Source organism: Python bivittatus, unplaced genomic scaffold (assembly GCF_059951505.1).
Source record: "Python bivittatus isolate LINGU-HERP-01145 unplaced genomic scaffold, Pbiv_v1 ctg000060_np1212, whole genome shotgun sequence".
In the NCBI taxonomy this organism is placed as follows: Eukaryota; Metazoa; Chordata; class Lepidosauria; order Squamata; family Pythonidae; genus Python; species Python bivittatus.
The window spans coordinates 19,424,265-19,451,311 of NW_028277044.1; the positions used below are offsets into that span (position 1 = coordinate 19,424,265).

Here is a 27,047-nt window from a genome sequence, read left to right on the forward strand (position 1 = left end):
GGAAAACCAACAATAAATTCAAGAGTATAGTCTTAATATCCCAATACAGAACTAAGAATGTCTTTTTTTCTTAAAAACAAAAGAAAAAAGTCATGCAGCCTTCAACATACATGTGATATTTAATTTCTTTACATATGTAATCATTTATACTTGTTTCCTTTTAAATCAAGGGGGCCGACCTACAAACTTTTAACGGGACAAGAGTAGGATGAAGTCACTCAGTTTCCTGGTGCAAGGCCTGTTTTCAGAGTTAAGGCAGCATAGATGTAAAGATTTAATGGGTTTTTTTTAAGGAGGATGTGACGATTCAACAAGGCCTGAGGGGGAAAAAACAAATGTATGCTTTGTAACAAAAATTGTACTGTGTGTCTCAGAAGATTTGCAAATGATTTAAGGCTTATGTCTGCGATTAAACCAAAAACTAGAACTGACCCTATCTTTCGATCAAAAGCTGAAAGGGTGGAGGGAAGAGGGATTTTAGGGTAACTGCTCAAGAGCTGCGGAAATGCTGGACGGAGCCTTACTAACGTGGCCACGAATAAAAGCTTTCACAAGAACCCTTTCCTTCTTAGGCGGTTCGCTTCACTCGGGTCTCTTTCGCGCCTCGAAATGTAACCCCACGGAATCCAATTAGAGCAGGGGAAAAGCTGTTTATTCTGGAAGAGGCCCCTCTCCTAGCGGGCTCGCTCGGCGGGGAAAGCAGCAACGGCTGAACTGCGTGCCGAGACTGGAAGCCGGACCAGAGAAAGGAAACCTGCTGAGTCTCGAGTGGCGAGCAAGCCGTAACGTATGTTCAGTGTCGGAGCGCCGCTCTGCTGCAGTCGAGGAATTCAGAGCCTTCTGACGCTCTTCGGAAGCGTGGCCAGAAATGCTCGCGCGCAAGGGCGCGCGGCCGAAGCGCTCGGAAACCTTCTGGCGCTCAGGAGGAGGAGGAGGAGGAAGGGGACAACCTGAGCGAGCTCAGTCGCCGCCTCTTTCTCCCAGGCTCAGGCGCCGGTTTGCTCGCGAGGTGGGCAGAGGCGGGAATTCAGAAGCGCTCGTTTGCACCGCAGAAACCGCGTCCCAGGCCAGCGGGCGAGAGCATTCTCCGCCACCGCTGGCGCAGGCAGCCGCCTCTGACGCTGGCCGGCCTGCTCGCCTGGTGGGCCCGGAAGCTATGGGGCTGTCGCACCGCGTGACGCTGCCGTTGCTTTTCCTGGCGGTGGGAGGGTGCCCGCGGGTCTCCTGGTCGCTGGTCTGGTACACAGCCTGGGTGAGCACGGTGTACACCGAGCCGGGCACCAACCGCACGGTGCGCGATAGCGCGGAAAGCGGGCGCTACGGGAATAGCTCGCCCAAGGAGAGCGCGCAGGGCCTAGTGGGCATCCCCTGCGGCGGAACAGCTCGCCACATGGAGGGCTGCGACCCGAAGGTGGAGTACGAGATCCCCATGCCGCCCGGGGGCTCCTCGGGAGAAAAGGGGGCGGGAGCGCCCTTCTCGCCGCCTCGGTCCTGGATCGCCTTGGTGGCCCACGGAGGCTGCCACTTGAAGGACAAAGTCGCCAACGCAGCGAGGAGGAAAGCGGCCGCCGTGGTCATCTACAACGAGCCTCGGTTCGGCAACTCCACTCTGACCTCTATGTCGTACCTCGGTCAGTGGTTGTGAGGGGAGAAATAAGGAAAGTAATTTGAAAACTACCCTATTTTTGCTCCGAGGATGGGTGGGTATCGACGAGCGATTGTAGGGGACTGGGGAAATAAAGAGGATCTTTCGCCTCTGGAGTAGCCAAACGCAGTGTGAATGTAAAAAGACCGAACATCTTGAAACTAGCCTTGATCCCTCTGTTGCCATTTGGTCAAGGTGGGGAGGAGGAGCCTGGATTAACCAGGACTAGAATTCAGTGGAATCAAGATGGGGTTTAGGTACAATCTTCACATGTCTGTAGGAAGTTAAGAGGCAGGAGGTTGAATCAAAGCAAAAGCTGATCCAGCCTTCTTTCCCCAGGAGTTGTCAGCCAAATATCTCAGAAGCCCACATGGAAGGTATGGTATTTCATCCTTAACTGTTGAGGAGGGATGTAAAAGCCCAGACTAGAAACCATTTTATTTCTGGGGTGCAAAATCAAGAGCATATTCTCCTTTTTAAGATGAAGCAAACTCTTCAGTCAGTGACCCAGAAATGGGATGGAGATTAGGTGTGGTAATTACAGGGCTTCTCCTGTGATGTGATATGAAACAAGGAGCTATTGGTTGAGTAAAGAAACTGCATTACTGGATGGGAGGTAACAAAATTCTGCTGCTCCCTTTATGGAAAAAAAAGTGATGCTATTTCAAGTAGTCAGAAAAAAATAGGCTAATTAGACTCATGCTATTTAACGGAATTTCTATATGAAGAATTTGTTTCCAGTTTTGATTATGATTATGTGCCATTCAGTTTTAGGGAGACAAAATATCATTCACTGCAGGATTGTTACTGCAGATTGTCTAGGAATTGTAAAAGTTCTGATCTACATTGTGAGTAACTTCTAGGATAGCACATTGTCTTTATGTGGTGTGAAGGAAGTCAACTTTGGATATTCTTGTTGAAAAAGACATTGAAGTTGTTGTTTCCCTGTGGAAGAAAGGGGACTTTGGCCTTGCAGATGTTGCTGAACTACAGCTACAATTTCTCATCATTGGTTGTGTTGTCTGGACTGCTGAGAGTTGTAGTTCTGCAACATCTGGAGGGCCATTCCGATCTTAATGCATTTTTCTTGAATTTCATTAAGGCATCTGAGGTACAGTTTTAATCTGTGCCATTTTTGGTTAGTCAAATTATTTGTTTATGAGAAGATTACAGTCTTAACTTTCTCCAATGGCCTCATTGCTAAGGCAGATGTATTACATGATTCCTTTAAGCCTGCAATGGCTTTATGTTTTTGTGTTTTTCCTGTTACTTTTCATTTAGTTTTGTTTTTATTATTGAGATTCCTAATCTATCTCAGAATGGCTACATATATTCTGGAGGGGTATGCTGGAGGCAGAGGAATACAAAATACCACTGGGCTACAGTGAAAGTTTTGAAACACCAGGTAGCTTTACTGTGGATTTTTCAGTACTTGCTATATATTCAATGTTAAGGACATGCAGTTATAATAATAGAAAAAATGCATGTTGTTGGTTTCTAAGCTGTGGTTCTCCAAGTGATAAACATTTCTGTTTTATCAGGAAAGCAAAATGGGTGAACTTCCAATTGTCAGTTCAGAAGCCAGAGAAGGTGTGCTGCATATGTGGAAATAGGAGGGAAGCATAGAGATCAGTGGGAGAAACTGGGCTGGAGAAAATATGGTTAAATCATAGCCAGTTTCCCCTTCTCATATCACATTTCGAATGCATTCTTGATAAAACACTATTAAATAAAATATCAAAATATAAAACTGGATTTTCCCATTAAAATGTATTTATATTTTTATATTTTTTAAATACAGACCTATTTAAATGCAATTATTTGCATTCCAGTAGTGGGAAGCCCAAAGAAACTGGGCTGTAGAGACTCCATCCATCCAGTAAAAATCATCACTGCCCTGTTCCTTTCAGACCTTAGTTGACCTTTTCTTTAAATCTAACCCATCGTTGCCTTTAATACCTAGAAATGGATTCATGTGCCACAAGCTTAAATATTTGGAATGTATGGTAGCAGAGAAAATTATTTTTAACATGAATCTTAAGTACAGTCTAAATTCTTGTAATATTTTATATTATAAGTATTATATATAAATATATTTTAATTATTTTGCATATTTATGCTTGGTCTGCTTGTTGTAGCAATCTGTGTATCTCCAAAGCAAATGGAGGCTGCACAAGAAAAAAGTCTAGTTTTAAAAAGCTGAAGAGGTTTATTTTTTATACTTAAGTGCAAGAGGTGATAGTTCTAGGAGATATCCTTGCTTACTCCCCTTTACTGTAGTTCCTAGCCATATTCTTGGGACCAAGAGATCTTGGAAGGAAAACTATGGCAAGAACGATTCTAATTTACTTACAACTATCAGTAAGATAGCCTGAATTTCTTCAGCAAATAAGAGCTGTAGAAGAGTGCGCCTGATTCCTGTTTCTCTTCTTTTCAATAGGTACTGCCAATACAGTTGTAATTATGGTTGGGTATCCAAAAGGAATGGAGATCCTGGAGCCAGTGCTAAGAGGAATTCCAGTGAAAATGACTATTAGTGTTGGTAAACAACATGTACAAGAATATATCAGTGGACAATCAGTTGTGTTTGTAGCAATTGCATTTATCACAATGATGATTATATCTTTGGGATGGCTTATATTTTTTTATGTACAACGTTTCCTCTATACTGGATCACAGTTTAGAAACCAGGTAATTATTGGTGGTAATTCTCTTCTTTTTATCTTGTGTAATCTTTGAATGCTGTTTAGCCTGAATAGTTTTCTTAATAGTAGTTCATGTGCTGCCTATCTGTTATAACTTGTTTCCAGAACTAGATATACCTGAAAATGTTTATAATTCAGATTAGTAGGTTAAGCTAGAACTGGGCAGCAGTTATCTTCAGATGATGAAACTAATTGTTATACTTATGCCTATTTTGCTATTATCTGTGGATGTGTAACCAAGTTGAACTGCCTTTTTAATTCATTTAACAATATACTAGAAGCTGAGGCTGCACAGAACTTTCAAGAGAGTTTTTTTAACAAGCAGGTGTTGAACAAACCAGGTCTTATTTGAATTGTTAAAACAGCTGCTTCCAAGCTACTTCCAGCACAACTGCTTGAACAAATTAAAAAAAAAATGCTTTGTCCATGCTCCTTTGCATTACATTTCAAATGCTTTGCATGGCTCTACTGGGCAAACACATTCATGAAGCAGCTCATGAATTTAGTTCTTGCAATCTCATCTTCAGTTTCCTTAGTATAGATTTACATAAATTAGGCATAAAGTAGATATGATGGAAAAGGTTAATGTGGCGATCTTTTTTCAACTTTTTTTTTCATGTTTCTTTTTTTCTGCTTGCTCTTTTCTTCTCTTCAACCAATCTGTCTATCTCTACCATTATAATTCATAGGATCATAGAGTTGGAGAGGCCTTCAAGGTCATCTTATTCAGCCCTCACTAGCACAGAATCCACTAGAGCATCCTAGATGACTGACCATCCAGCCTCTGTCTGAAGACCTCTAGAAAAGAATTTACAACCTCATATGGCAGCTAGTTTCCCTGGCTGACAGTTCATACAGTCTGGAGGTTCTTCCTGACGTCTTGCCTGAGCTTGCTTCCTTGTTGTTCTAATCCATTGGTTCCAGCCTGCCCTCTGGGGCAACAGGGAATAACTCCACTCCCTAATTTGACACCCCCTCAAATATTTGAAGGTTGCTACCATATCTGCCCTCAGTTATTGCCAGATGCTTTAACCATTCCTCAAAGGGCTTCATTTTCATACTTTTCTTTGTCTTATTAGCTATTTTCTGAACTTCCTCCAATTTATCACTGTCCCTTTTGAATTATGGAGCCCAGAACTGAACACAGCACTCCTAAGAGTCCTGATTTGGGCAGTGTTGAATGAGACAATTACTTTCAATGATCTGGACTTCCTGTAATACACCCCAGGATACCTTTTGCCTTTTTTGTAGGTATATCACTTCACCTTGCTGGCTTATGTTTAACTTGAGGTCAACAGGGTCACCCAGATTCCTTTTATGTTTACTACTTCCAAGCTATGTCTCCTTCATCCTACACTTTTCTTCACTAGATGAGAACTTTATGTTTTTCCCTGTTAAATTCTATCCTATTCTTTAAACCCTCTACTCAAGTATTAAACAATGGAAATATTTTGCTGTGAACAGTTATAAATACTGAGGAACCAATCCATTTGAGCAAATATGCCTTGATTTTTTTAACATAAAGCCATTGTAACTACTTTGTCAGTAAAACAGGAATATTAGCAAAATGATCATCATCTGAATTGTGCTATTGTATTCATCTTTGCCCTTACCCTGTGGATTTTCATTTTATGTCATTAACTTGTAACACTAGTATAGATTTACTTGGTGCTGTTACCGATCTTAGATAAGTGCTTATTGCTCAGAAAGGTATTTCTTTGTAACACACAAACATATATATCTTATTCTTTTAAGGGTCAGAGAGAAGAAACAATTAAAGCAATTGCTCAGCTGCCACTCTATATTGTAAAGGATGAAGATAAGGTAATTACCCATATTTAGCATTGGGAATAATAAGCTTCACTTTTCTAATAATGATTTTTTTAATATTTGCAGTTCCTTTCAAGATAAATGTATTTCCCACTCCATCCAAATCTTTCAGTGGAAATTTAGTAGGATCTGTATATCTCTTTATATTATTTGCTATACTTTCAATTTGATATTAATCAGATAACTAATTGTACTGACAGTCACATCTCATATATATTATGGTCACATTCATTCCTTCATATCTTTGTATAAAATTGAGTTTATTTATATGTTGTGTTTCTATACTGTTGTAATCTAAGTAGATTCCTGACAGTTTATATCAGTAAAAACATGTAATGTATCTAAATAGTAAACCATTATAAGAAACAGTAATCCTTGTATAATAAAAAATAAATACAGTTCACACAGTGATAGCATCCTTATGTCCAAATGCCCTCCAGAATAATTAAGTTTTCATTCGTTTTTGGAACGCCAGAAACAAGGGTGTCTCCCTAATCTTGGGAGGGAGGCTGTTCCAAAGTATAGGTGCTACTAATGAAAAATATTATTTGCAGGCCCATACCACCTTCACCTCAAGCAATAACCAGAAGATTTTGATGGCGTGTACACACCAGACAATACAGACAGGCCACTTCTGTGCAGAGGAGGTGGCCCTATTTGTATCTACAACCCATATAGCAGTTCATAGGTTAAAACCAATATCTGAACTGTACCCAGACACCTGTTGGCAACCAGTGCAGGGACTGCAGTATAGCTGTTGTATGAGTATAGTGACTCTGATTTGCCAGCAGCGTATGTGATGAATGTGATCTTGGATGAATTGCAGTTTTGGGTGCCAGAGGCAGCTCCATTTAGACCACATTGCAGTATTCTAGGTATGTGGTGATCGAGGTAGGAGTTTCTGTGGGCACAGCTTTCAGCTCCAAGTAGAGCCCCAACAGGTGCAGCAGCCAAATCTGGGCAAAGACCCCTGCAGCCTCCACTTGCCTAACTAGCAGTCGCTGGGAGTCCAGAAGGACTCTCAGATTACAGAACTGCAGCGTTACCACCAGAGCTAGAACGGAATTCTGAACAAAAAGCAACTCTGTCTTGCCAGGGTCCAATGTCGGTCATCCCATCCAGATTCAATCATATAAATACATCTTTGGCTTGGAGTTAACATCTTTTGCTAATGTCAAGATATTTGATTTAAATGCATTTTCATACACCTGCTATATCCTAGTTCTTTTGTCCTGTTTAAAGATAGGCACAAAGTTAGCAGTTATGAACAGAAAATAAATTTGACTCTACTGGTAGATTTTTGCATGACAAGGATTTAGGCATCCCAGTTTTTAAATACCATCAATACAGTGCTCTTCCAAACATTATAATAGACTACTGAATTGAAGCAACTAGCAATTCTTAGTGCCCAGAGCTTAGAATTATTTAATTTCAATTTCTATCTCCTTTGCACAAGGTTCCAGCTAATGGAATTCAGAGTTTTAATAAAAACAATAAACAGCAACACTGCTGACAGCTATCCTAGTCTTTCATTCCAGAAATTCTTGTTCTGCTACCAGACTGAATACATCCATTGCTTCTCCTCAAAGTTGCCTCTGAGCGTGTTATATATTTAAAACTGTTTTTATTGCTGGTGTGCTTAAACAAGGCTTTTTTTTTTTTAAGTGTTGGGCCATTGACACAGAAAATTGTGCTATATGCATTGAAAACTATAAAGCAAAGGATAATATTCGACTTCTGCCTTGCAAGTAAGATTATTAAACATTTTAACATTGTTTCAATGGGTCTTGATTAGATGAAAAAAACAAAGTCAGCAGGGTGTTTGGAAGGGCGTACACGCATTGTAGCTATTACCCAGTATGTAGTTCATTCAAGTATAAAGATTGGTGTCTCTAAATCTATCTCACAGTGTGAGTGTTATGGGAAGAAGGAGTGCATTGAATGCCACAGTGGGATATAAATCTAAAAAATTTAAGAGAAGATCCTTGTTTTGACTGATGTCAGGGTAAGGTTTCTCATTTCATGAGTTTTTACCACGCTGAAATAGTGTTGTAAGAATTATCAGTTGCATAATTATTTTATGGACGGGAAATATCTGGACTGAAGGCAAGCATAGTAAAATTACATTAAGAAACCTACTTCTGCTACAATATTTTTAGAAGTTGTTCATTTTCCCTATTGGTCTCAAGGTGAATAATCTATTCTCTTTAAGTGAGTGATCTCTCATTAAGTATGTTTTCAGGGCATAAAATATTTCAACAATAGTTCATATCACAAGTAAACAGATACCACTGTGTCCTGATTCGCTTGTATAGGAAATGTATCAGGTGATATCGGGTTGTTTTCCTATACGTCACTCCGTTTATTTACATATTATAACATATTTATATGGCCATCCATCTACCAAAGGACTTTGGGCAGTGAACAAATAGAAAACAATCACAGTCTGCATCAGTAAAATATGGCTTAAAAATAAATAGCAAGAGCAGTCAAGGCCCCTAAAAATCTCACAAAAATAAAATATGCAGACATGCAACCACATCAGAGCTCCAGTAGCACCCTGGCCCCAGCACCTGGAGGTATAGCCAGGTCGTTATGAGTTTGCGGAAACCAGCAGGGTTGTATTTCAGGGGGGAGGCTATTCCTATAAGACAGGCACCAGGACAGAAAAGGGACGCTTCTGAGGACCCACCAAGCAACACTGCTTCAGTGATGGGAGTTGGAGCATGTCCTTTCTGCTTGATCTGGTGGGATGGGCAGAAACGGTCCCATGGAAATTGAAACCTTCTAAATAAAAGAGAGAAACAGAGAGACATGCATCATGCCAATACAATAAAGACAATTGTAAATGTTGCTTTGCACAAATAAGGAATGATAATCCAGAGCCTTCAGAGAATATTCCTCCGGTATAACCTGATACCCATTCTACAACAGCTCTCTGAATGCTACCTATTGCCTTTACTACATGTTACATTTTTGTGTTAGTTTATAATTTTGATGGAATGGAGTATGAGTCTAATTTTTTTACAGGCATACCTCAGAGTTATTGTGGGTTCAGTTCCAGACCACCACAATAAAGCGAATATCACAATAAAGCAAGTCACACAAATTTTTTGGTTTCCCAGTGCATATAAAAGTTATGTTTACTCTATACTATATTAAGTGTGCAATAGCATTATATTTAAAAAAACCAATGTATTTACCTTAATTAAACAAAAACCATATTGCTAAAAAATGCTAATCATCATCTGATAGACTTGCTCATCTCAGGGTTGCCACAAACCTTCGGTTTATTAAAAAAAAAAAAACACAATATCTGCGAAGCACAATAAAGGAAAGTGCAATAAAATGTATGCTTGTATTGGCAACTGACACATATCTTTATTCAGAGTTTTGTCAAAGCCTAGGATGGAAATAGTCTTCCTATTTTTATGTTTTTATTATCACTTTAATTTGTGACTTGTTATATTTTATTCTGTAAATAGGAATTTGGTTTTAGAATGTCATTATACTTGATTTTAAAGGTATTGTCTCTGTCTGTATAGACATATCTTCCATAAACTCTGCATTGATCCCTGGTTGTTGGAACACAGAACATGTCCAATGTGTAAATTAGATGTCATCAGAGCACTAGAATATTGGGTATGTTGCAAACGTATGTAATATATTAGTTTCTGGTAATGCAGATATTTTATACAACTTATGTTATTACCACCTCAAAATGAGAAAGAGGCCTCAGATTTTCAACAATTTGCCATTGAGGTTTGGAGAGCACACTGGGTGAGGGATGTAGAAAAACAACCTGGGGGCTGCATATAGGCTGAATCCAAAGGTTGTCCTCCCCTGATGTGTGTGGCCATGTAATACTGTATGTGCTTCTGTGAACCATGCTTGTTGCTAAAATGCTTGCTTTTCTTCAGAGATGTTCTCAGGCAGTGGCTAATTTTGCTGAATTCAAACACTACAAAGTCTGAATCCATCCAATTTAAGCCTTTTATTATGGGAAATTATCAGTTAAACTTCTCTTCACCTCAGGTTCTATCCCTTCCATGGTAATTAATGATTTTTTTTCTCTAACTTTAAAGGGAGGATCTAAAAAAGTATTTGATGTTGCAGTGTCTGAATCAGTGAGTTGTAACATAACAACTGGGAACTGGAATATTTCTGTGGAAGAAGACAGTAATGAAAGAAGTGGCTTATCAGCATCTTCTGCTAACTCATCTGCATTAAATAATAATGTTTTAAAAGAGAATCCATGTGAAACAACAGTTTTACTCGGTAGGTAACTTCTGAGATTTTTCTTCTTCTAGGAACAACATATTACTTTGTAAATTTAGACTTAAGGATGAATATGGTTAGACCTTGCTTTTATCATTTAAATATCTGGGTAACCTGCATAAGCTTCCAAGCAGTTCTTGTTTGCATGGAGCATTGATCTCAAAATCAGATCATTTGAGTCTTTTCTAGGTTAGAAAATAATTTGTGACATACTTATCATTAGAATTCTGTCATTCAATACAGTAGTTTGTGTTTGTTCCTTCAGTCAGAACAATAATAGCAAATGGTTCCATAAGAAATAAATATGATAAATGGAGGGTAACAGAACTGGGCTAGGGAAAAGAATGGAAAGAAACCATGAATGCAAATAATTATATTTTCTTCTAGGAAACTTTTTAACTAAATGTCTTGGAAATTCAAATGTAATACACTTTAGAGATTTGTTTTTAATACTGATTATAGGCCAAGTTGGCATGCTTCTTTTTGTTCAAAGTATGCCTAGCTTAATATTTTTAAAGGAGTTCTGATGCAATGCATATTATAAGTATGTTACTTGTTATAATTCTCACATTGGCAGTGTAGCTCAACAACGTCATGAGTTCCGTATTTCTTTTTATAGAAATGGAGTGTGGAGATAATCAACATGATCATTTGCCTTATGGATCACAACACGTTTAATGAAAACTTGAGAAACTTGAACTGACAGTAAAAAACCAATTTTGTTTTTTAAAATGTTATGGGCTTGAATCTAGCCTAAGAAGTATACATTTTGTGTAAGTCTTGGTTACAAAACTCTTCTGTGTATAAGATACACTCGTTTGGATTTTGATCCATGAGAAGAAGAAAGGAGGAAGAGAAAAAAAGTATTTCCTATAGAAATGGCTTTTTTTCCAAGATTATCTGAGAATGTCAGGTTGTTACTCTTATTCCGGGGAAAAAGTTGGTTCCTTTCATAACATGAGGTTCCCATCCCTTAGTTTTCTACCCCTTTGTCCCTTTATTTATAGCAAAGGAAAATCTTACCAGGAAAAGAAACACATAACTATTTCAAAAACATGATTGGAAGACTAACACAAATAAAAACAGCACAAATAAATTATATGGGATATATTACACTACATGCAATATATGAATAATGAATTATTTTCTTATAAAATACAGCTTAGCTTAAGCAGGTAAAACATAAGTGGTTCTAGAAGTCTTTGATGCACACTTGCCAGGAAAAAAAAAACTTACATGTGTAGTGCTGTACAATTGTGTGCCATCTCAGATGTTTTCTGGTTTTTCTTTGTCAGAATTCTATACTGGATACTTAGAGAATTAAATTTCTATTTCAATATTCCAAATTGGAATATTGCTTCATTGGTTTAATGTGCTAGATAGCAGTGGTGTGCCTTTATACAGAAATTGGGAAGCACAAATCCTTATGTGTATAACAATCTCAGACCATTGGATTGCTATCTTTTGTTGTTATATATTAAAGTGCTCAAAGGGAAATGATGAAGTATGTGTTTATAGTTATGCGTGTTCAAACCAAACTTTCTATAATAACCTGAAAAAATATGAAATTTATTTAAAATTAGAATATCATTGTCTGAAACAAGCTTTTTTTCCTAAAACCTAGGCTTAAAATAAGGAGAGAAAAATATTTTATTTCATAAAGATTTCTGAAAAACATATGTCCTGAAACTTTACCCTATGTAAGAACAAACCAGATATATGCCATACATCAGTTGTCAGTGTTAACATCTATAAGCTTGCAGATGTCTTTCAATAAATGTTAATTGCCAGGGTTAAACAATTTCTCATGTCTTCAGTGTGTACTCTGAGTTTGCCCTTCGCACAAAGTAGTATGTTACTTGTCAGTTCTGTAGTGTCAAGGAGCTGGAACGAAGCCACTGCTTCCACAATCTTAAGATTCAGTCTTAAAATGGAGTACTTGCAATGCCCTAAGTATCAGCCATTTGGTCCTTAACAATTGTTCTGCATAATATTTATCTCTGGGTTTACCCCTTTAAGAATTTTGAAAGCAGCATATAAAAATGTGCTGAAATGGTAAACCATTTCCCCCCAGGATTTATGGATCCACAAGTTGATTTTTAGTTGCTAAACTATAGGTGCTTTAGCAGTCTCTCTGAATATGGCACCCTAAAACCCTGAGTCCTTACTTGTGGATTATTCAGGTAGGATAATTTTAGATTTTATTTTTTTACAGTATATCCAACTATGAGTTGAAACTAACTGAAATTTATCTTAGATAAGCTGCAAATTGACTAAACGTCTATAGAAAACTTGTAACCTGTGTGCTGCTGAGGAGTGATGACAATGAAAGGCCGAATTGCAGTGCCTCTTAGCAGCTTACTCTCGAGGCATGATGACAAAGCTCCCGAAGCGACCTTTTTGTCTGACCTTGGCAGCGCTGTAAGAAGATAAAACATTGTATGATCCCTGCAGGTAGTCTTTTTCTAAATGATTACAAAGTACAGACAGCTGTTGCATTCAGGTACAAGATAAACCATGCAGCCTTGTACTTGATGCTTCCTCTGCCCAGAATACAGAGACATCTCAATAGAATCACTGCTAATAAATGAACCAGTATATAATTCAAACCTTTTCCCTATGTTGTTGAATGTTTTTCTCTGTCTGCTTGTTTTAAAATAATCTCCCTAGGAGCAGGTTCTGATACTGGCAAGTTTCTTGTTCTTTTGCTGTATTTATCATTATGCCATTTTAAAGATTCTGTTGACTGTATTCACAGGTTCTGTTAAGGACTAAGGAACAAGAGTTTGAGGTTGTTTCATGCATAAAATTAAAATTTTTAACTACTTTATATTACCATTTTGCAGGGGAATAATAATTCCTTTCTCTTGTTCCCAGCCTTTAGTTTTTCAGGGATCTAGAGAAAATTAGTGAAAATAAGCCCAATTCCCCTTTCTGTCAAAAGAAATACATCTTTACAAAACTTAAAGTTTACTGACCACAGGATATTTTTATAGATAAGCTATTGCTTTCAGTAAGTATATCACAAAATAAATGTTTCTGCTAACCTTGTTGCTATATATAAAATAGGTAGGATTCTCACTGAGATATTCCTCAGTCTGCCCTAGAACACTCTGCAGTGCATCACCAATTTAGGCACCATTACTCTATGTGTGCCCAGCATTGATCAGTAATGCTGAGGAAACAGTCCCCTCAGCCTAATTCAACAAAATGAATGCCATTTGATGGCACCTTGAAAGTGTCCACTGGATGTTTTTGAACATCCATTTTCAGAAGACACTTGGCTACAAAAATACCTGGGAGATGAAACAGAAGTGTTCTGAACATACAAATAGTTTTTCCTGAGAAAACTTGAATATTTTGAGCTTAATTAATATTTATTAGAGAGCAAAACATCTCTTTTTTGTACAAAACTGATTCTTAAATCTTTGCAGTATAACCCTGTTCTTATTTTTGAGATGTAAGGCTTAATAATTGGTTTGAAGTTTTATACCATTAAAACTTACTGCTTGTATATCTTTAAAACAATATTTTATTCTAAATTAAAGGAGTACCTTAAAAATATTTTTTTTCCTAAAACATAGCATGAATTTCTCCACTATATCTATAGATATCCTTTTTTATTTTTGAAATGTTTTGGTCTGAACTACAGAAATTCAGTAGGAAGTTCCTGAAAAACTATAAAACTGTTAAGTTTAACCAACTGTTATGCACAGTGAAATGAAGGAATAAGAACTCTTTTTCAAAATGCAGTATTTCAATTATAAGAGGCAGATACAGTCTTATTTCAGATGAGCAAGATTACTCCCTTGATCAGTAATCACCACCCACTGTTTCCTGATACATGAATTTCAATTTCCAGTATTCTCAGCAATTTCATATTGACTGGGAAATTCTGGGAGTTTAATGCCATTGATCGTGAACATGCTCAAGGCAGTCCTAGATTAAGCACTTGACTAAATCAAACATCATATATACCTCTCTGAAATTTACAATAAACAAGAGTAGTCTGCTTCTCAGAGCATTTAGTCCCACCTTGAAAAGGAAACATCTTTTAAAGGAGAAGTTGGCATGCTCTAAAGCAGCCTATGTCACCTTTGCAAGTATGATTCTTGGGTCCATATTTTACTGTTTTTAGTGGGTGATCCTTTAATTTGCAACATGTAAGCTCCCAGATTATTCTAATTGATTTTTTAAAAACTGATTAGTTTAAAAATTAAAAATCAAGTGGGACATAGAGACTGGAAGATAGCAAAGAATATTTTGCTAGGTAGGTTGGTACCCATCTAGAATTTCAGATCTAGAGTTTAACATCAAGTTAATTAAAGTTCAAGCTAGTTCAAGTTATTCCATCAACAAAAGCTTCAACCAAAAGGCAATGCTTAATAAAGCACAAACATTTTAATTGCAAGCAATGAAATAAACTATACAGAAATCTTTTTCCACACTAATCAAGTAAAAAAAGAAAATTCTTCCAAATCAGTCTTATTTGGAAGTCTTTGTTTCTGAAGGATTTTCTCCAGTGTCAAGTGTCTTCAGCAGTCGAAAAAGTCCAGCTGCTTCTCTTATCCGGCTGAATTCAATACAAAAGGCTTGTACCTCTATAAATAAGTCCTGTACGTTAATGATTTTGTTTCGAATCAAGGATTGCAGGAATACGCAAACAAGACGTACCAGCCGGTTCTAAAACAAACACAAAAATCTTGGTTTTTTTTTTTTTTTTTAAAGAAACAGGTTTGAATAAGCTTGATCTTAATATGGCAAAAATCTCTGAAGGAGAAGCCAAGTTGTTTGTCTCATAAACAATTTTATCCAAACTTGCAAGACTTTTTTAATTCTGCAATTAACTGATATTTCTAACATCACATAATGGATATTTACTGAAATGTTTTCATATTCCAAGTTAACTCCCAATTATAAAAGGAATTAAAGGCAAAGTGAATCCTTTGTTCTAATATTCTGAAAATGCCTGCTTTTCATGTTTCCTTTTTTATTCAACTACTTACAACCACAAGAGATTATATTTAAGTAAAATATGCAAATACTACATTAATAGCTTTCTCACAATGTAAAGGTAGATTGTTCTTCCCACTCAGTGCAGTAATCAAGGCTATGGTAAACAGAGTTATCAATCTACCCGAGAGAGAAAACTCAAGTTGTGGTGCTGCCTAGATTCCAACAGCAAGGGATTACATCACCCACTTTGTTTCTTCTTGTTCTCTTCCCTCAAAACTGACAAGAGAAAAGAAACTGGTGAGATGACTGAAGATAGCTTATAATGGTCTCTCCCCAAATTTGCCCTCTTGGAAGATTTTACTAATCAAAGAAGCCATTCCAGAGTACTTAGCCCCATGGTAGTTATGTCCCAGTGAAGTCATTTAACAGAATAGAAGAGTAGGACTTGTGCAAAAATACGTGCTGATTGACCTTAGTCAGGAAGTGTTATTGCTCGAGCACGGAATTAATGTAAAATTGGGAATTCTCAGAAAATGAGCTTCCTCCATGACAAGCAGAATAGCTAACTGGTCTGCTCATAAATCTACCAGTTTCTTGTATGGAACTTCAAACAGATCTAATTATCCACATAGTGACCCCTCCTGTAAGGATGGTGAAAGCAGAAAATGATTCCTGATTCTTTATCATCATGATAGTATGCACCATTATCTGAAATGTTAAGACTGGGAAAAAGCAGGAGTAGGTTAAGATGTTCTTTCATCCAATTTCCAATCTAGATTCACCTTCAGAGCATTGTCACTGTTATAGATAACAACTGCATGGTCACCTGATGTCAGCCCCACTAGGAAGACCAGGAAGTCAACTCCACAGGCAGGCTAAACCTACTTTTTTTGAGGTAGGCTATAATAAAATCTTGCAACAAAATCTGAATTAGGGAGGCATCTGCCTGAGCTGCTTCTGAATATTATCTCATTGTGGATTTAAATGCTTCAGCCTGTTTTGCCTAGGCAATGGATCTTGCATGTCTCCATCAAGGTCATCTTCCTAACTCCCTACAGTTCAGTTAAGAAACATCTGCTTCCATCAAGATGAGGAAAATGGTGTATTAATAAAATTTGACTTGTAAGTGGAATGTAGACTCAACATCTCACTCTTTAAGGGGGAAAATCTGGTAATCTTCATTGAAATGGGAGAAGAATCTAAATATAAATAAGAATATAAATATTTCAAAAGGTTAAAACCCTCTTTCAAATATGGAACCAATAGGGTTATGGGCCCTTGAATTCTGAAAAATATCCAGAAGCTGCAGGACTAAATTTACCCAAAGCAATATTCCTCAGGCAACCAGAAAGATCTTTGCAGCAATGTTTGTTTTTCTATTTTGGCTGTCAATAATACATTCAAGCATATTAATAAACAAAATGTTGTACAGAGGTACTGCAGTACTCTGCCATATTCATATTTGCCTATGTAGGCAAATATTTAAAGTACAGTCATGAACAGAATTTTGCAGTAATGTTCACATTTTAAAGAAACTTCGATGATCATTTCTGGGATTTTTTTCCTGTCCTTGGTCTTCTACGTATGCAACAACACAATATGCTATATGTGAAATGTTATGCTGAAAACATACAGAACTAACATCTTTTTTGACCAAATGGGTTTTGTGGTTCTTAAACTCTGCAAGAATATTTTCTACTTCCAGGTTCTTTCTATGTCAAATGCTGCACTTTTCTGCATTTCATTGCAAGAGTCTGTAGTTTCTTTCTGAACACTTACCTGCATATACTTGTCCTTAATTTGTTCGCAAGTAGAAATACAATTGGATATATAAAGATGAATAAATTCTGGAGGAAGATCAACTGCTGTAGTAAGCCTGTTGAATATTTAAAAGTTAATCTCAAATTGGCCATCTATGCTGATAATCCATCTCTCACTTCAGCTGTAGCATAACAACTATTGTTTTTATTTTGCTCTATGTTTTATTAATATACATTGTATTCTTGTCTGGACATACTGTTCTTTTAGGCTAGTTTAGGTTGGCTTATCTTTGTCCACTAATAATTCATTTGTCCACTAATAATTCATTTATCTCTAATTATCTTGACCAATTTAAACAAATATTTAACAAAACACATGAAAAGATTATAAGCCATATCAAGTGAAAATCTAATTATCTTCATTGTCTTATTAACAGCTACAGCTAAATTACAAATAATTTCCATTATACTTGCAATTATATACTGCAAGCTTATACCTGAGATAGAATACACTATGATTTTCTGACAGAAAAGAGGCAACGTTTGTTCTAATTTAGAATAGATTATTTAGTACTCTAAATACAGACTATATGAAGCATTTATTTAAAAATGGTTTTTAAACTAGAAGGAGAATAGTAATTCTAAGTGATCGTATAGGGTAGTTGCCATATTTAGTTCAAAATACGTTTTATATCTCTTTGGGATTTAAAGTATATAATACGGCTAGTGATACTATTATTAAATATTAATAATACACCAAATATTAAATATTACAAAACACCAAAATAACATGCTGTGCTAGAGGACACAGAGGAAATGTAATATCTACAGGTGAAACTCGAAAAATTAGAATATTGTGCAAATGTTCATTTATGTCAGTAAGGCAACTCAAAAGGTGAAACCAATATATGAGATAGACGCATTACACGCAAAGCAAGATATGTCAAGCCTTACTTTGGTATAATTGTGATGAGTATGGTGTACAGCTTATGAAAACCCCAAATTCACAATGTATATATACAGGTTTCACCTGTATATATCCACCCTTCCTGAGAATGTAACTAAATAATAATTGGTTGGGTTATGGATATATGAATATATTTTTCTTATTGAATCTGAAACAGCTACTATCCATAGCTCACATCAAAATGTTCAATTTAAAATGTTATCTTTCCCTTCATCAAGGGAAAGCAAACTCTGCAGTGTTTAAAAGAATGAACAGTTGTTTTGAGTCATACCCTAAGATGCCATAATCTACCACTTATAATATGCCTGAGTATTGGCTCTTTACAAACTGGATGTAGTCAAATATTACATATAAACAACTATGGTGTTAATCAGGGTACCAAAAAGTAATCCCCAGTTTAAGAATGAGTTCTGTTCTCAAGGTCTGTCCTTAAGTCAAATTTGTATGTAAGCTGTAACAGTATTATATAAGGATGGCATGTCCTTGAAATTTCTCCTCAAAGAATCACCAGTACAAATTGTTCTGACATTACACCGAGTAACTCTCTTTGAGCCTAATAATTGCAAGTGTCTATCATTAGGACATCACTTCCATGTAAGAGACTGATGAACTCTTTCCCCCAACATTCTTCCCCCCATGCATATAGAGAAGATCTACTGTATCCCAGTATAGTATCTGAATCTGCAACCAGAACAGCAAAGTATGGATAATTATAAAGTACCTCCCATAACAGCAACTAGCCATTTATACAGGAAAGCAAGGATGTTACTAGAGTGATCACAGTCCTAATACTTCCAACTGGTCAAGGGCTTAGGGCTTTAAATTACATTGCAAATTGCATCTATCTTCCCACAGAGCAATTACTCCTCTAATACAGCCATTCAGAGTATAATTTCTTCATGGGAGACAACTGATGGAATTCTGCACACTAGCTTCGTGTAGATTTTGGAAAATCAAGTTTGTTTAACTAATATATATAGTAATAAAAGCATTGTACTTACCGATTTACAACTTCCATTGAATGTAGAGACATGTCCATGTTAACTAATACTGAAAAGTACTCAGTTATCTGACTTGACTGCATTAATTTAAGCAGCATTTCTATAGCTACTAAAGGGTTGTTTTCCACCAAATCAGGCAACTTGGCAGGAGTAAGGCCAATATGATAAACAAGCTTAGGATCTTTCTCCAATTCTCCAAGGAGCTGCATTTTAAAAATGAAAAGCATTTTAAGTATTAACAATTAAAAGAGATTACGACAATCCTTCAACTTAAGTTATTTTAACTAAATTACTAGAAAAATCACAGTAATTATTGACAGCAGAATGACAAAAATGGTCCTTTAGTTACGGTAAGGTGTGCAAAAATGAGGGGGATTACCAGTAAAAGTTTTAAATTCTATAGCTAGTAAAAGTTATTTCTGTTGAGCTAATAATTTAAACTAAGCATTTGTGCTCTATTTGATAAAATTAACACAAGGGCCAAACATTAAACCAATACAAAAATCTGTAAGTACAATAGATTAAATAGAGTCCCTCAGGGCTCTATTCTGTCCCAACATGAAGCCACTACAAGTCATATGGAGCTTTAGAGATTTGTGCCATAAATATACTGAATTTAAACTCTGTCAAAGTGAAATTAAATAAAAATAAAATGGAACTGCTTTTAATCAATAAAAATTGAATTTATTGATTAGATTTTAGTCTCCTCTGGATGGTAGTGCTCACCATAGCCAGGCAGTACTCCTGGATTTCCGGTTTGTAGCTATGGCAAGAAGCTCCCTGAAAAGTTTAGGAAACTGCAGTTGCTTCACAAAGTGGCTGCTAGACTAGGAACTAGTAAGATAGTGCTGATGTGGAATCATGATCCCAACTAAATGTTAATTTCTTTCTTGGTACATTTAATGTTGACATTAAGCTATAAAATAGTATAGCCTGGTTAGCCTCTCCAATTATAAACCTGTCTGGACATTAAGAACTGCAGAAGAAGCTGTTCTTGAATTTGCCCGTGTTCAGTGACCGATCTGTAGGATATGAGGGAAACAGCCTTCTCTGCAATTGTTCCCTGGTTACAGTATGCCCCTTTTGAAGCTGGGTTTGGTTACTTCTTTCTTGTGCCTTTACAAAGATTCATTTTTATCCAAATCTTTAAAACCAGTCTTTAATTATGCTTTAATTAAAAATTAGTGAACACTGAAAAGTGTTTTGAGTTCTCAGGTTCAACAGCAAGGCAGCATATAAGTCGAGTCAATAAAATAAGCTGAATTCTACTTCTCCATTAAAGCCTAAAGCGGCAACTAATGAAAAGATTACAGGGGAATGTTCATTTTTATTTTTTGACATGATTACTGAACTGTTACTCTTATATCAAAATTTTTGGGTTTTACTAAACCTTAGGTTTAGATTTAGTCTTCAATCAAGAGAATATTTTAATAATAAAATTAAACTAGTCAGCAATTGACTACTATACATACCTGTGTTTGTTGCTGTGATGACAAAGGACTTTTGAATGCTTTGGCCATGATTCGTTTGATTTCCACTCCAGCACTATTTTTAACACACATTGACTTATCCCACTGAATTGTATGATCTGGTTCTATTGGATTTAACCAAGCTAGCTCATCCTCACAAATATGAAGTGGAGGTGGGGGGCGGATAAATTCTGGTCGAAAATGACCTGGAAAAATATATTAATTTTTTTTTAATTATCCCTTTAAAAATCAAAATATTTACCCTACAATCAAAATGTTCCCAAGTATATAATCTATGCTTCTATGTGTTATATAGTATATAATACATTGTATTATTCTTTATAATTTATTATACAGTATATAACATAGTGTATTATCTATTCTATAAACTGTGATCATCTGGAGCATCTAGACCAGCTTACTTCTATGTTCATCTCTCTTAGCACCTGCTGACCCTAGTTTTATAAACGTGCATATTTGTTACAGAGATATCCTTTATAAAACTTCAGTGCCAATCCAAGATAGTAATAAATTGTCACCATGCCATTCTGGCCAACAGAAATATGTTCTGGAAAAACAAAGCATAAGGAGCAAATTTAAAGCCATTCATAAAACCAACTGTATGGATCTAAATAAAATATATCAATATAAGCAGTAGAATATAGTGCAGGTTTATGCAAAGTCAATATAGTACTTACCTGACACACTGCTCCATATTCATCCTTAAAAGTCATAATGGTAAACATTCAACCTTCTTTTCCTTACCCTCTTCTTTTCAAACTGAAGGACTGCATTCATATGAACAACACTAACTATAAACACCAATTTCAATTTCAAATATAACCATGAACAGAAATAAGAAATGGAAAATAAAATGACTACTTAATTCTTATGTTGTAACTAGATGAAAGGATACCCAAAAGCAATGCATACTTTCAATAGGTGGCTTTGGTCCACTCACTAGGGCTTCAGTGATCTGGGATGCAACAGAGCTGTCAAAACCAGAATTTGAAGAATCTGGATCAGGATCACTGAGAATGCTAGGGAAGCTAGCTTTACTTTGTGTTGGCAGCTCAGACTGACGTTCTGGAAGGAAAATTAGATTAATTCAATTTCATTGCCCAAAATCATGAATCACAAGAGGAAGAATAAACTTGTTGACAAATCCACATTACTTATAATATATTATATCATTATAAATATGATGAATAAATAAAAAAATGTCTGGTAGTGAGAAAGTGAGATTAGCTTTAAAAATCAGGCATTAAATCATTCCTTCTTTAGAGCTTTTATTTCTACTGCCCTCTTATTGTTTCTACCTCTTAAGAACTGAAAGCCCAGTAGTTTCCATTAAGCAACAATGTTATTCTTAGCCTTCATCCAGCATTCTTCATGGCTGAAAAGGAAACATTTTGCCTCCATACATTACACCTATAAAACTGCACTGCCATACCAAATCATTCTACTATAGTTTCCAAACTCTAAATTTGGCACCTGAAAATCAGTCAGTCCCAGAGTCAGTTTCTGAATATCAGCTAAATGGTAACCAATTTGCTGATATCTAGATATAGAAAACAAAATTTATATTTTTTTAGTGTCTGGAGACAGAGAGACTTATATGCCACTAGTGTTTACAACAAAATTATCTTTACTTTAAAAGGTGCAAACCTAATTATAAAGGAAGATAAAATGCAAATATAGAATTTGCGTAGTGTCCAAATACAGTTGTGTAATTCTTAGGAAAGGTTTTGATTGTGTCAGTTTCATCCTAACATTCAATATATTATTTTGAAGTGTTTTGCATTAATCCCATGGAATTCACTTCTAAATATTGAACTAAGATCACTCTTCCCCAAGATACAGCTACCATTGTTACTTTTTTAAACCTCAAAAGAAAGAGAAAGAAAAAATTCAGCTGACACTCTATAATATATATGGTAAATAACAACTGCTTATAGGATGGTTCATCAAAACTGACTTACTACTATCATGAGTGAACTACATAGTACTGATATGAATAGCATGATTGGAAACTACTGAAGCAACTATCCATGCCTTTCTCACACTTCTTGAAAAGATTTGAAAAAATAAGCCCATATGTTACTTACACTATATTTTCTTTAGGTGAAAAGCAAAGGTAGCCATGTTAGCCTTCAGAAAAAAAACAACATCAGGGCAATATCTTTATTAGGTCAACTCAAGGCCACAAAACAGTATGCAAATTTTCAAGTTCTCTAGAGCTCTTTGAGAGCAAGAAGGTAGACAGAACAAATAAAGGGGGAAAAAAGCCTGATGTTCAAATGATCTGGTCCCTTAAAATATCTAACTGGTAATCTAAGAATCTGATTAAAAAATAACGTTGTTTATAGTTTCATTCATCTTTGTAACACAACAAATATTATTATGAGAACAGATTCTAATCTCAGCATGACCAGAGTATTAATTTATATGATTTTTCAAGTTAGCTTGCTGCAAGGAAGAGTTTGAAAGCTTCAAGTTTATAGCGAGAAGTGCTTGCAGCTCACTCTGGTTAACACATCTTTTAATCTGATGATACAACCTCAGCACCAAGTCAGTTATAACTCTCATTCTTCTCTAAGCATGGAAAATGAAGTGAATCTCTCCTTTACTTTGTACTACTGAAGTATTTCTATAGTCAACAATATTAGCATAAAATTCCATACATAAATTGAGTTGGAGAGGAACAAGGTTGTAAGGAATATGAATTTGTGGGACTCTTGCTTTTAAAAAAAAACTCTACATATATACACTGCTATGAGCCACATAAAAAAGCAATGTTTTAAAGTGCTGTCATGGCTCTTATAGAAGCATGCTACACTTCAGAGTATTTGTCACTTCAACAATAGATGTTAATAAAGCAAAGGCTTAGGAGAACTTTGACTGGATTTGCAGTTCTCACTATGCACAAATGACATATTACGTATAATCTCAATATTTATATAAAAGGACACTTCTAAAAAGGAAAAATATAATTCAAAAAAGAAAATTTACTGCTCAAAAAGGAATCACATGTATTGTACAGTACTTCTCCCACAGTTTTCTCCCAGTTATCAATTCCAGGAAGTCTTTGGTTTGAAAGGAAAAGTTGTTGGATAATTCTTATTTTATGTATAGGGCACTGATGTTCAAATAATGACAAAACAATAATGAAGTAACACAGTGACACAACAGCAAATTGGAAAGCATCATTGTTTTACCTTCTAATATGCCAAAAATAATTCCCCAAAACTATATATGATTCATTAACATTGCAGAAACCCATATGATTAACTTCAGGAAAAACTAAAAATGTGCTATGGAGTTATGAGAGAAAAAAATTCACATGCAAGCTTAATCAAATTTTATATTTCATTCTTTAATACAGATGTCTGTAGAAATTATTTCATTACCTGCTAATGCCAACTGAAGACCGCTTATATCTACAGATTGGCCCATGTTTCCTACATCCATTGATACAATCTGTCTTGGAGTCTTTTTGAAGAGTTCTCTAGGAGGGGCCAACATCAGCTGGGAAAGAAAGAACCTTTCTGGTGGGGTAATTGGAGGCAAAAAACCTGAAAAAAAAAGAAAAGAAATTATTTTATAGTTCCAGCATTTTACAAAGAAGTTATAGTGTTTCTATTGTTGTGAGCTAGATCCAGAGCGGTGTGGGGTAAATTCAGTGAAATTAATACTCTTGCAGGTGAAAGCAGGGGAAGGGGATTCTCACCATCCAACCATCCCTCCTATGGTCCAAGCTGCCCCAAATCCATTTAGGAAAACGTGGGAGTTGGGAGGACTGTCAGTGCTAAAAGTGGTGTTCTGACTGAGGAAATTGTGAAAATACATTTCCTCCTTCTGTCTGCCAGACCACCAAATTCACAGAGTAGAAGCTTCCATTAGTAAAATACTGGGTTAGCTTTTCACAAGTGACATATTTTTTGTGTGCAAAATTATATAACAAAATGAAATGAAGTTTCTGTTTAGCTGTAAATTAAGCTAAGAGAACCAGAAAGGATAGAGAGAAATAATGGATAGTAAAGTGTAAATAAGGCAAGAAAAAGCCCACCACCATAATTTCCCAACCTGAAGGAAATGCAGCTCACATGATATATACAATGCATATATGATTGACTATTTTCACATGCTCCACACTGTAAAGTTTTCATGATATCAAGAAGCACAAAAAAACTACCTGTAGCTTCATTTATTGCCACAATTCACTGACAAGATCCTACCCTTAGACTGGCAGCTTGTCATTTATCTAAACAATTTGATACCAACACTTTCTGGTCAACAAATGTATAGAAATGACAGAGGAAACATTAACTCCAGCATGAGACCTAGTTTCTAAAACTCAGCTGAAAGTCATGGTTCAAACTGTCAGTTCAACAAACAGTTTAGATATACTGATGTTGCTGTACAAATACTTCCGTTAACAAAAAGCATGCTGATGACCACAGAATACTTGCTATCAATCAATGGTCTACTTTCATTTTCTGTGGACATTTTTACCTGTTTGTTGGGAATTGAGATATTTGAGAAGAATTTATGAAGGATTACAGGAGACACCGTTACTGCAATTTCATTTAAAATCATGTCACATATCAAGAGGCAAGATGGATGTTGAACCTCTGACAATTGAGGAATTATTCCTCCAATCTGTACTGGTTGAGTTGAATGAACTAGGGCTGCTCCATCGGTTCAAAAGAAAAAGAGGTGGAGACCCGAAGTTGCAAAATGCTCAGACATTACAACCCAGCCCTTAAAGAATTCGTGTTGCCTCCTTCCCCTTTCTCAACAAGTTTCATCTTTTTAACTACCATCGGAGGTCCCGTCCTTTTACTGAACTGGCAGGAGGCGCTGACCCCAATGGCTGTTCGCCCTGGCCCAACCAGAGCCCAGGTGAGGGAGCTACCTGAGAGCGGCGGCCTTTCGTTGTCGTCGCCGCCGCCGCCCCCAGCCGGGCCGGGCCCCGAGCCTGCGGGGGCGCGCTCGGGGGGCGCCGGGTTGAGGAGGTGGGCGAAGATGGCGGCGAAGGGGTTGGCGGCGAGCGGCTCGGTGCGATACATCTCCCAGAGCAGGTAGAGGGCGGTCAGACGCTGCGGCGGCGTGGGCAGGAGATCCGGCTGCTGCAGCAGCAGCACCAGGACGGAGCCTACGCGGAAATGCTCGGCCTTCCCAAAGTAGTGATGGAAGGCGGTGGAGAGGCCCTCAAAGGTGCCGCCTCCAGCCTCCTCAGACACGATGCTCAGCAGGCTCGTCAGCTCCTTCGGAGAAAGGCTCATCTTTCCCGGCAGCGACGCGATGGTTTCGCTGCCGCCGCCGCCGCCGCCGCTGCTGCTGCTGCTGCTGTTGCTACTATAACCGGCGGCGGAAGCAGCGCCGGCCCCACCACCGGGAATCGAACCCGCCGCCGCCGCCTCCACAGCACAGCCGGGCTCGGGACTGAGGTGGACCCCGCTCGCTAGCATCCAGCTCCACCCTTCCCGCTCTCGGCGGCCGTCTGCGCGCGCCCGCGCACTCGACCTACCTAGCGACTCCTCCCCTCATTACTTTGTTTTCCCTACCCCGCGCGCATGCCTCGGCGAGGCGCTACTTTCTCCCCGGTTCCTTCTCCTCCCGCGTTCCCTTTTCTTTCAGCAGCGGCGGCTGCTGCCGTAAAGCGATTTGCAATATTTGATCCGATGACTCTTTTTTCAGTACTGCCGTAAAACCAGGAAGACAGCGGGAAGTGGGTGTTCGTAGAAAAAAGAATGGGAACTAGGTGCTATTTCGGGGGTTAGTTGTTTGAAGACGTCATCTTAAGGGGAAAAAAAGGAAGGAATTGTTTTCCGTGCCTGTTGATTGTTGAAACTTGGAACGAATATGTTAGTAGATGTGTAGTTTATTTTCCAAAAATAAAAAGAGTAGGGAACTCAGTCAATCTCATCATCTTAATATTTAGAGGTAAGAATGAAAAGCATTTTTACACCTTACCAATGCAAAATGTGTGCACTTAAGTACCTCCCTACTTGGCATCTTGCTTGATTTTGAAAAGCTAAGCTGGTCAAATTCTCCCTATCCATTACAGTCATACATTAATGATAAAAGCAATTGTGGATATGATTTTTAGATTCAAATGGATTTGGCATAAACATCATGAAGATGCAAGCCTCAGATCCAAATTTTTGCAACATGGCAGTGCCCGAATCAGTTGGATCCCTAATTTTAATGGCTATTTATTTATTTGAACAATGTATATGACTTCCATTCTCACTACTGTGACTCTGGACAGGAAATTAGAACCAGAAAACAGCAAAACTACACAATGAACTAAAAACAAATATCAGCCACAAGCACTTATACTCAATTATGTATAGACAAATGTAATCTTGTGTTTTGATCATTGCTTCAGGAAATGATAAGTAACTACAATAAGCAAGCACACACACCT

At 37.2% G+C, this 27,047-nt stretch overlaps 2 protein-coding genes and 1 non-coding gene across 6 annotated transcripts; 2 read left to right on the plus strand and 1 right to left on the minus strand.

Moving 5' to 3' along the window:
• The first annotated feature begins 841 nt into the window (after window positions 1-841).
• On the plus strand, window positions 842-13,592 carry RNF149 (ring finger protein 149). 4 transcript variants are annotated; one of them, XM_088136609.1, is made up of 8 exons: window positions 842-1,631; window positions 2,964-3,050; window positions 4,086-4,336; window positions 6,106-6,174; window positions 7,846-7,928; window positions 9,705-9,822; window positions 10,266-10,458; window positions 11,078-13,592. In XM_088136609.1, exons 1-8 carry the CDS (start codon window positions 869-871, stop codon window positions 11,134-11,136), a joined length of 1,623 nt encoding a protein of 540 aa, XP_087992735.1. In that variant the 5' UTR covers window positions 842-868; the 3' UTR covers window positions 11,137-13,592. The 4 variants fall into 4 exon arrangements, with proteins under 4 accessions (XP_087992735.1, XP_087992736.1, XP_087992737.1 ...); XM_088136610.1 differs by having other exon boundaries at window positions 845-1,631; window positions 9,726-9,822; XM_088136611.1 differs by lacking the exon at window positions 2,964-3,050 and having other exon boundaries at window positions 845-1,631.
• Window positions 12,767-12,873, plus strand: LOC112540930 (small nucleolar RNA SNORD89). Its single transcript, XR_003084964.1, has one exon. It is a non-coding gene; the product is annotated as a small nucleolar RNA SNORD89 (small nucleolar RNA).
• Window positions 13,593-14,840: 1,248 nt separating the features above from the next.
• CNOT11 (CCR4-NOT transcription complex subunit 11) lies at window positions 14,841-26,266 on the minus strand. The gene is made up of 7 exons (XM_025168188.2): window positions 25,530-26,266; window positions 24,022-24,186; window positions 21,545-21,697; window positions 20,615-20,817; window positions 19,143-19,345; window positions 17,194-17,290; window positions 14,841-15,141 (listed from the first exon to the last, which is right to left on the minus strand). The coding sequence occupies exons 1-7, from the start codon at window positions 26,083-26,085 to the stop codon at window positions 14,944-14,946; spliced, it is 1,575 nt and encodes a 524-aa protein (XP_025023956.2). The 5' UTR covers window positions 26,086-26,266; the 3' UTR covers window positions 14,841-14,943.
• Between the last annotated feature and the right edge of the window lie 781 nt (window positions 26,267-27,047).